This window comes from Crocodylus porosus, unplaced genomic scaffold (genome assembly GCF_001723895.1).
Source record: "Crocodylus porosus isolate Cpor-Errol unplaced genomic scaffold, CroPor_comp1, whole genome shotgun sequence".
NCBI lineage: Eukaryota > Metazoa > Chordata > Crocodylia > Crocodylidae > Crocodylus > Crocodylus porosus.
In genome coordinates this window covers 809,232-818,746 of record NW_017728940.1, presented here as the reverse complement: position 1 = coordinate 818,746, position 9,515 = coordinate 809,232, and the positions used below count along the sequence as shown (strand labels likewise).

General features: G+C 48.0%; 3 protein-coding genes across 4 annotated transcripts in view; 2 read left to right on the top strand and 1 right to left on the bottom strand.

The window, feature by feature from the left end:
• Positions 1-158, bottom strand: part of DNALI1 (dynein axonemal light intermediate chain 1) — a 6,921-nt gene extending 6,763 nt beyond the window's left edge. The window contains exon 1 of the mRNA XM_019547902.1: positions 32-158. Coding sequence (XP_019403447.1) covers positions 32-112 — 81 coding nt within the window. The 5' untranslated portion in view covers positions 113-158. The remainder of the gene's footprint in view (positions 1-31) is intronic.
• A 299-nt stretch (positions 159-457) lies between these two features.
• On the top strand, positions 458-7,672 carry SNIP1 (Smad nuclear interacting protein 1). Its single transcript, XM_019547901.1, has 4 exons — positions 458-688; positions 1,641-1,743; positions 3,093-3,670; positions 4,339-7,672. Exons 1-4 carry the CDS (start codon positions 531-533, stop codon positions 4,601-4,603), a joined length of 1,104 nt encoding a protein of 367 aa, XP_019403446.1. The 5' UTR covers positions 458-530; the 3' UTR covers positions 4,604-7,672.
• A 1,736-nt stretch (positions 7,673-9,408) lies between these two features.
• Positions 9,409-9,515, top strand: part of MEAF6 (MYST/Esa1 associated factor 6) — a 7,118-nt gene continuing 7,011 nt past the window's right edge. The window contains exon 1 of one of the 2 annotated variants that reach the window (XM_019547900.1): positions 9,409-9,513. In XM_019547900.1, the coding sequence (XP_019403445.1) occupies positions 9,438-9,513 (76 nt within the window). In that variant the 5' untranslated portion in view covers positions 9,409-9,437. The other variant, XM_019547899.1, reaches the window with a different exon arrangement.

The window sequence follows — 9,515 nt, the reverse complement described above, 5'->3', positions numbered from 1 at the left end:
CACCTCCTGCCTCTCCCCCCTCCACGCCCACCTTGGGGGAGCGCTTGTCCGCGTTGCGGGTGATGAGCGCGGGGGTCTCATAGCGCACGAGCGAGTCAGGCGGGGGGATCATGGCGGCGGTCCCAGGCCTCGGCGTTGTGTACGGTCACCATGACAATCCCACTCGCCAGCCAGGGCGCGTCGCAACTCCCTGGCGCCGTGACGTCAGCGCGCCGGGAGGGAATGGGAGAGGCCGCATGCGCAATGCGGCCCTGTCCACACGTGCTGCAGCTGGCGCTGTTCTCCGGGGGGCGGTGGAACGCGCCCTGCCCTCTCCAGCGGCGGGAGGGCGGGGCCTGTGGCAGGGCCGCGGGGCGGGGCCTGGCTCCCCGGAAGCGCCGTGAAGGGGGAGGTCAAGCGGGAGCGCTTCCGGGTCGGTGGGCATCCCCGGAAGCGGAAATGGGCCATTGCTGCCGTTCACCTCCGGAAGCGGAAGTGTGAAAGCAGCATCCGGATGCGGCGCGGTGTTTAGGCCCGGCGCGGCCGCAGCCATGGAAGCGGCGGAGCTGGAGCAGGGCCGCAAGAAGCGGCGGCGGGAGGAGACCCGGAGCCCCCGGCGCACCCGTTCGGCCCGCGGCAGCCAGTCCCCGCCGGCCGACGAGGGGCGCGGCCCGCACCAGGCCGCCCGCAGGCGCGATAGGGCGAGCAGGTACCGCCCGGGGCCGCCCCCCCCTCCCCTCCCCCGGAGAGTCAGCTGTGGCTACGGAGGCCGCAAACTGTTTCTCGCGTGTTTCGCCAGAGCAGGTCTACGTCGGGGGGGACACCCGGGCAGTGGGACGTGTTTCACTTCCTGTCCCCTCGTCCATGTTTTCCCGACTGAACACAGCACTGCCCTCCTTCCCCATCCGTCAGTCGTGTAGCGATCAGCAGTGCGCGGGACTGTGCTGATCAGCAGCTCCCTTACTCTGACCGGTTTAAAACGATCCCATCTCGAGCACCCCCTGGGCACCTTTCTCGTGTCAAGGCGTTGTAATAAATCTGTCAGTGGGGGTGGTGCCATGGATGAGGAGCCGCTGGTCTCGATTGTTCTTTAAAATGTTTAATTGTGGAGAGGTGTCGGGGGGTGGGTCTCAGTCAAGCACTGGAAAGAGGCCAGCATCTCCCAGCGGCTAGAAACCCTCTCCCGGTTTCCAGGTGAGTTGTAATAGCTCCGTTCAAAGCACTGCCCTGCTTCCCCATCTGTCATCGTGTGCCCTCTCGGCCATGGCAGTGCCAGGCAACAGGGGCTTTCCAGCCCCCAGGGTTTGCCCAAGTCCTTCCCTGGCCATGCCCTGGTGTGGATGCATTTTTCAGGAGTGCTTGATCTCTTTCTGGCTGGTGAGGCTTTACAGTCATGTGAAATCTCTGTTTCAACTGAAAGTGCCTCGTTTGAGAGAGACGTTTATGGTCGCCTTTTTTGCGGCCGCCTTGGCAGCTTTGTCGTCCCATGGTTGTCTCATTCACCTGCCTCTTTCCTCTGCTCTGAAGCCTCCAGTTTGTTAACGCCCATTTTATTAGGTCAAGCTTCAGTGATTGCTTAACCTCTGCACAAATGTCCTTTGTCTCTGCATGACGTGGGCCAAACAGCTCAGTTGTGTTGTGTTTTGTTCTGTTTTGTTAAGATCACCGGGCAAAAGAAAAAATAAATCCTCTAGTCGAAGAAGCAAGTCTCCTCGCAGTCGAAGAAGCAGAAGCCCTCATCATGTTGTAGTCAAAGTAAAACAGGTAATATATTTAATGTGGAGGTCCTGATCCTGCTTATTACTTTGCTTGTAACCTGTTGAAGCCCCAGGGATTCTGTGCAGCCATAGTAGGTGTGCGGATTAATTTGTAGGAACAGGATCTGAAGAAGGTGGGGCGACTAGTTTCTTACTTGATTACCATGTTTTTTTTCATAGTTTGTAAAGTTGGAAGGGACCTCGGAAGATCATTGGGTCCAGTCCCCTGCACCAAGCAGGAAAGAGACCTGGGGGTCAGGTGATAGTTGGATAGTTCATAAGTTTAGAACGTAGTTGTCTTGTAGGAGTGGGCAAAACTACAACCAACTCCATCACACACTCTGCCTCGAATGTTCGAGTGCTTGCAGAGATTATCTGTTAATCTGGTCTCTGTCACTCATACAGCCTCTCCCTTTAAGCTGGTCCAGTTCTCCAGGATAGTGTTGACACGGGGGTAGGGGTACAGCACAGCGTGTAGCTTAGGGTGGGGCCTCTCAACAGCAACAGAAAGTAGTAGGATGCTTCCAAACAGGCATGTGCTTGCTCTTGTAAAGGAGATCCTTCCCTCTCTTGTCCTGTTGATTAAATCATTAATCACATTTACAACTGGAATTGCGGAACAGTGGCACTTGTGTGAGACCCAAGATTTGGTGCATGGGGAGATGAGGTGATTCACAAATAGATTCTCTTAAAGTTGTTGATGTATTAGGATAATAAGCAAATGTGTGCTACTGAGTTTTGTGGTGGGAAGTAAAAAGATGAGCCAGAAGACCTCTGAAAGGAATCGTGATTTCTGCAAGTCTCTGTAGTGTGGAAATGAGAAGAAAAAGGAATAAAGAAATGTGAGAGTGTTTCTAAGTGTTGTATTAGTACATATCAGTGGTAGAGTAACACTTGTTAAATTTGTCTGAATTAGTGTTTTACCATGTGTGGAAGTGACAGAGCTGTTTGTTGCCTAGTACTTTATTTTGAGACTTCAAACTGCTGGCCAATGTTACTTTTTGCCCTCTGTGTACGCAGCACCTAACATGATGGCACCTGAATCATTTATGAGTTACAGTAATACAGAACAGCTAAGAATTAAGGAACTTTCGATTTTAGAGTAAACTAATTTAAAACCAATTCTGCCTGTATTGTATCGATGAAGCTTGAGTTCATGATTTTTATTTAGTGATCATTCATTCAGTCAGGTTATCAAAACTTAATTCAGCAAAAGTCTGTATATAGCGTGTGTTTAAGTCTCTATGTTTTCTCATATTAAATTGTGATTTGTTTTTCTAAAGACTAAACAACATTCCTTGCCTTTTCTTTCTCCCTTAATTTTAAATAGGTCACTCTAATGTCTTTTTGTTCCAGGAACGAGATGATCATTCCCACAGAGGACATGATGAACGAAAGCACAGAGACCAGGCCGAACAGGAACACCGACGAGAGCGAGACAGACACAGAGACCATTCAGACAGAAGGAAAAATTCCAGTGAAAGACCTGGAGGTCGAAGTCACGAGAGAGAGAGGGATTCCCAGAACCTCCGTGAGCAGCAAGCAGAGAGGGAATTTTACGATGAGAGAAGACGGGAAAATAGACAAAAGAACGAAGTGAACAATACGGACAGCAACCCTGAACTTGGCAGATCAGACAGTAAAACTAAAGACAAGGAGCCAGCAAACAAAGAGAAACCAAGCTTTGAACTGTCTGGAGCACTTCTAGAGGATTCAAACACTTTCCGCGGCGTCGTGATTAAATACAGTGAGCCCCCAGAAGCTCGGATTCCAAAGAAACGATGGCGTCTCTACCCCTTTAAGAATGACGAGGTGCTCCCAGTCATGTACATTCACAGGCAGAGTGCTTACCTGCTGGGCCGGCACCGAAGAATTGCCGATATCCCCATCGACCATCCATCTTGCTCCAAGCAGCATGCTGTGTTTCAGTATCGGTATGTATTCACTGCACCCATCTAGGGGGAAGGCTTATGCTGGGGGCTAGAAGTGAAAGCAGTCGGTGGTCAAGATCCTTTTCATCCAAGTAAATCTGCAGATGATACCTCCTATTTCAGAAATAGCTGAATGCTAGTGCCAAATAGTCTATGCTGTTTTAAGCAGTAGTCATGTCTTTCCTTGTATCTAACCACAAGCAACCTTTTAAGTAAGGCAGGTTGTAAATCGGGCATGCACGTGAGCTGGTGCAGTAGCTGGAGTGTGTCTATACTGCTTCCATGCTGTGCTTGGGGGAATTGTGATACAAGAAACATGCCTCGCCTACTTGTCCTGCCTCTGGATTAGCCACGTCCTGGAAGTGATCCAATGTTGCCATGTTAGAGGAGCCCACAGCTTGTGGCCCAGTACTGCTCTGGGACACGCCCATTGGTTAGCGCTTGGAGCTCTTCTAAGATGGTGATGATGCTGCATTTTGAGGGTTGGTGCAAGTGGGCAAAGCACGCTTCCACATGGCACTTCCAAGAGTGGCGTGGAGACCCCTGCCCAGGCAAGGAGTAGCACTGGAATCGGGGAGCTTTTTAGCAACAGTTGGCCAAATGTGAGTACATGAAGAGGGCAGGATGCATTTCATGATTGTAGGTAAAGAGGTGTCTTTTGTTTTTGCCAGGCTTGTGGAGTATACACGGGCTGATGGTACAGTTGGCCGCAGAGTAAGGCCTTATATCATAGATCTTGGCTCCGGCAATGGTACTTTCTTAAATAACCAACGGATTGAACCTCAGCGTTACTACGAACTGAAGGAGAAGGATGTGCTGAAGTTTGGGTTCAGCAGCAGGGAATACGTTCTTCTCCATGAATCTTCAGATAAATCCGAGGCAGATGCGAAGGAGGAGGAGGAAGTGGAGGAAGAGGAGAAGTCTGACAACAGTTAACGGATCTGGAAGATTCCAGAAATTTTTTTGGGTTTTTTTTTTTTGCAGTAGAACTTGAAACTGGTAACGAATGTTGGAGCATCATGGCACTGATGCTGCTTATTGCCTTAAAGTCTTTCCTTTGTTGCTCATCAGTTCTTGTTTTAATTTGTTTTGGGGAACTCCTGACTGACTTGTATTCTGTCATTAAGAACCTTGTTAAGCTTATCCAGAAATCCACCTTTGTTTTAAGGTGATTATCTCTAACGAAGAAGGTGGGCACCTGGAAGTGAAGGCCTTGGGGCCTAAGTTATTTAACAGATTGTAACAAAAAAAAAAAAAGGTCCTACAATGATAAGCTATAGAACAAAATAGCAATTTTTTTTGGCTATTCTTACAAATTTGTTTGTCAACAACCCATTTGAAATCACCACTTAACTGGAATCCTGGGTAGAAAAAAGTGGTATTCTTTGTCACCTATCCAGTTACTTGATACGATTTGTTGAATCGCACGCCTACACTAATCTCGTAGCAGAGGAATTGACTGGGTTGTTTATTAAAAGGCCAGGTATGATGCACAGTTTTCTGTTTCTCATTTGAGTAGGCAGTTTGCTTTGAAAGGACTCTTCAGGAATGGGCGTTTCCCCAGAATACTTGCAATAGGCAATGAAGCTTGAAACAACAAGGAAATGCTTCCTTGGGTTTCGGTTATGATACTGTGGCATGGTGTCTACTGCAGCATGTTGCCACTGTGTCTTGAAACTGTGGCTGGCAGAGGCTGTCTTGTTTGAAACTAATCACATTGTTGTCTTGACATCTCCACTGCCCCACAAGTCCTTTCACTGGGATGCTGCATTAAATACCGATAGTTTCCTTGAGGTGGTGACAACAGTGTTTCAACCATAGTTTGCACTATTTTTTAAAATTCTTTACGAAAACTTTGTACCGTCATTTGTCTGAAATAACTCTTCATCTCCTGTATGAAACAGAAAACAGTCAATACTTTATCATTGTGAAATTTGTTAGAAAAAGGTCCATTTCTTGGAAATGTTTAGATTTGCTTATATTCAAACATTTCTCTCCTGAGTTTTACTTTGTGATATAGGAAATATAACTTCAGTTACTAATTTTCCTCATTTGTATCTGTGTTCTATGGGTGCATATGGTCTTCATATATATGTTTATGTATATACTTATGTTGTGTATTATGCACATAAAACTAAGGTTTATGGTGTAAATATGGGTTGTGATGCAGATTTTCAAACGGTAGGTATAAGAATGTGTTTTGAATAGTGGGATCACCTTTATATGCTCTGGGGTTTTTAAATAAAGAATTTTTGTAAATTTTTCCCTACCTGCTTTTAGCTGTAACATTTTTCTAGTGTCCATGCTGGTTTTTCTTTATATTCCCTTAAATCAATATAATATATTTTAAAGGAAATCCTTTGAATACAAAGATGGAGAGGGGAAAAGCTAATATAAAGCATGTACGTTGTCTGTCTCTGTTACATTAGCAAGGAAAAGCGGGAAAGAGATGTGTGGTTAAGCAGGAACACGTGTCACTTGGTAATCAAAATAATTTTTTGTGGCTTAATCCCCAGTGTGGTGGCTACACCCAGCTAACTGAACATCACACGTCTGATTTCTGGCTGTGTTGCTTGATGTGTTCTGGATCGTAGGCATGCCCAAGGACAGTCGAAATGGCTGACCCACGGCACTGTGAAAAATGAGCTATTTTCCTCTAAACCTTTTCCTCCCCTCTTCCCCACTCCAGCAGGTATCATCAGCATGTTTAAATTAATTTTAAATTTTAAAACATCAGCTGAAGCTTTCTGTCTCATTAGGAAAAACCAGAATGCGTAAAACTTAATGTAGCTCAGCACTGCTGTCTTGTTAATGAACGTAACCTGTTTGAATACATTACTCATTCCCAAAGGTGTCATAGTGCTCACAGATTCATGGCTGTGATATAAAGGGGAAGGAAACTGCTGTCTAATCCAAAAAGGACTTTTCATACTTCTTTTGATTTGTTTCCTTTTTTGTTGTGCACATCCTAAATGAGTTGCTCAACTGTGACCCTGTCAGCCTAGTTCAGGAGTGGTATTGACTGGCTTCATGCTGAATTAATGTCCAGTCCTGGGGCTGGAAACAACGTAAGCGTACAGTACTAGATTTAGGAATTTCACTGGATAATGTACCAGGTTATTTTGTGAACAATCCTTTTCTGACTTGATGACCACTGTGTACAATAGCACAAAACTACCATTCTGGTATTGCTGTCCTGCACTGGGATATTTAAGCCTAGATCGAAGTGGCTGGTTCTGGTGGAATTCAAGGCCTGCAGTACACCAATGTTGAGGATGGTGATAAAAACCAAAGCCCTATTTTTAGCTGTAATGCAACATCCCAAATAGAACCAAGTGCTTTTCTTGCCTTATTTTTCAGTATAAAATCTCGAGGGCTCCTGATGTTAGGTCCTGAATACTTAAGCTGTCATTCTACGTATACTTAAGCACATACCTACAGTCCTTACTTTGCATACTGTTATGCAGCTGGTGTGCTTAAGTGTTTGGAAGACTGGGCCTTCATGTCCTGCTGCAGTCATTTTTTCCATTTCTCTGCTCTTGTTTTTGTATGAGCTAGACTTGTCTCTGTCAGGGCACATGCCAACTCGGTAACTGCCAATATAGTCTGATGCTCCATTTCAGGCATTTGCAGTTGGCAATTTTAAAGCATTGCTTCAAACATCATCTCTTTGTTTTATGTCAAATGGACTAACACCACGTACTTTTTAACATGATCTCTAAGGTAGTTCCATTTGGTTGCTAACCTTAACCCTAAGCAGCACAGGCATGTATATTTTGTAATGTTTTTTCCATTTGAAATCAGATTTTGCTTACAGAAAAGCTTTTGTTTCGCCACAGTATGCGGAAACGTGCACCAGTTGTATCCTCCTTGATTGGTTGTGTGTACATCTCGCTATGAATGGCACATTATCTGGCATACAGTAAGCTCCCAATGTATGTTGTTTGTATCAAGTGACATGTATAGAACTAATTTTAAATTAAAATTCTATAATTTAGTTTTAAATGGTTATGATTGAATGGTATCAACAAAAAGGCAAATACAAGGGTGTTATTATTCACGCAGCACTAGTGCAGAGACCCCAGTCTGGATTAGGGCTGTACCGTGCTAGGTATTGAACAAACAAGCTCACAACTGTCACTTTGTGACTTGGAGGAGATGGGGAGCACCACTGAACATACATTTTAATAGGTGAAATTTTTTCACACCCTTCCACTTACAGTGGTGGATGGTGTCTGAGTTGAGAGAGGTGGGACTTGAGGTTGGGATCAAATGGGAACACAAGGCAGGAGCAGGCTAGAGAGTACAGCTGAAAAACCTTGTTGCAGGTGAGGTAATGCAATCAGCTGGAGCGGTGATGCTCAGTGAGTGCAGAAGTAGCCTGGGGTACCTTGAGATCTGTCGGGGGGGGTGGTGACACAACCCAGAGATTTCAAACAAATCCACAGCTCTGCTTTCTGACGTCTTTGCACCAGAAAAAAACCCAGCTCTCTTATTTTTCTGCAGGCAAAAAAGTGAAATGGAAGCGCTGGCATCTTCCCAGGGGTGCCTCGAGTGCAAAAAGTTGAGATCTAGTGAGTGCAGGAAACAATCTCCACTTTGGGCTGCAGACTTCAGTACCACTGCTCCATGTTGAGTGACCAGAGGCATTTAACAAGCCTGTGTCCAAGAACTGGCCTATGCTGGGTGGAGCAGGGGCTATTTTGCTGTAGGGGATGGAGTCCTGCCGCCCCCCATGTGTTCTTGCTTAGGACCAGTCCTAGTACCATACACTTGGCTAGCAGTGTAGCTCTGTCCACACTGGTAATCGCACTGCAACTGCTACATGTTCGGATTAAAACTGGATAGAAACCAGCCCTAGAGCTGTTGCACATTTCCAAGTGCCACCTTTATAGCTGTTGGCTCTTCTTACAGCTGCATGGTCCTTTTTATCCTGGGCTAATCAGAGTCCAAATCTGGGAGCTGCGTGGCTGGCAGGGAGCTCCAGAGGCCGCATCCAGTCCAACCCTCGGCCTGAGGCAGGATCATCCTGTACAAATCCACCACCTGAACTCTCGGTAAGAGACGGCACGGGGCATCGCGCCTGGACCTGATGCGGGTGACCCACGGCTGCCACGTCAGTAAATGCCCTAGAGGTCCCAGGCAGAGGCCATGCCCCTGCGAGGGAGACGGGCGCTTAGCCCCTTGCCCGGCTCGTCTCCCCGGTGCGTCGCGCCCGTGGCCCCTCCCAATGGATGCTGCTTCTTTCACTCCCCTCCCCAAAGGCTTCGCATCCCATTACTGATTAAAAAAAAATAAATCCTATCTAGAAACACTACGTTCAACTAAAAAACCCGCAGAACAGGATCTGCGAATAGACCCACGGAAACGTGTTCGTTTCTCGACGTGGGCTTCAGGCAGGTTAGTTGAAGCTGGCAGCCCCGAGGGAAGAAGGAGCGAGTGCGGATGTCGTGTTGGGGGTTTTCAGTTAACAGTAGCGTTTGCAGATGCGAGTCGAGTGCGCCACGCGTAGCTGCGTGCGTGTCTAGCAGAACACGGGGCGCCCGCCTGCCCCTCCACGTTACTTCTGTCCGTCCGTCCTGGCCGCTTCGCCTCCCTACACCGCCCCCGCCCCGGCGGGGGGCGTCCCCCGATCTCCGCCTCTGCCCGGGACGGGCGTGCGCGCGCAGGTGGGGGCGCGCGGGGCGCTGCGGGCGTAGCCGGATAAATACGGCCGAGGGGGCGGGGCCGGGCCGGGCCGGGCCGAGCCGAGGGGGCGGGGCGCGGATCCATGATGGCGGCGCTGCAGCCCAAGGCGGGCGGCCCCCCGCAGATCCCGGACACGCGGCGCGAGCTGGCCGAGCTGGTC

Coding starts and splice junctions, on each gene's coding strand:
- SNIP1 (XM_019547901.1), top strand. CDS start 531: ATGGAAGCGGCGGAGCTGGAGCAGGGCCGCAAGAAGCGGCGGCGGGAG. Junction 689..1,640: donor AGGCGCGATAGGGCGAGCAG/GTACCGCCCGGG, acceptor TGTTTTGTTAAG/ATCACCGGGCAAAAGAAAAA. Junction 1,744..3,092: donor TTGTAGTCAAAGTAAAACAG/GTAATATATTTA, acceptor TTTTTGTTCCAG/GAACGAGATGATCATTCCCA.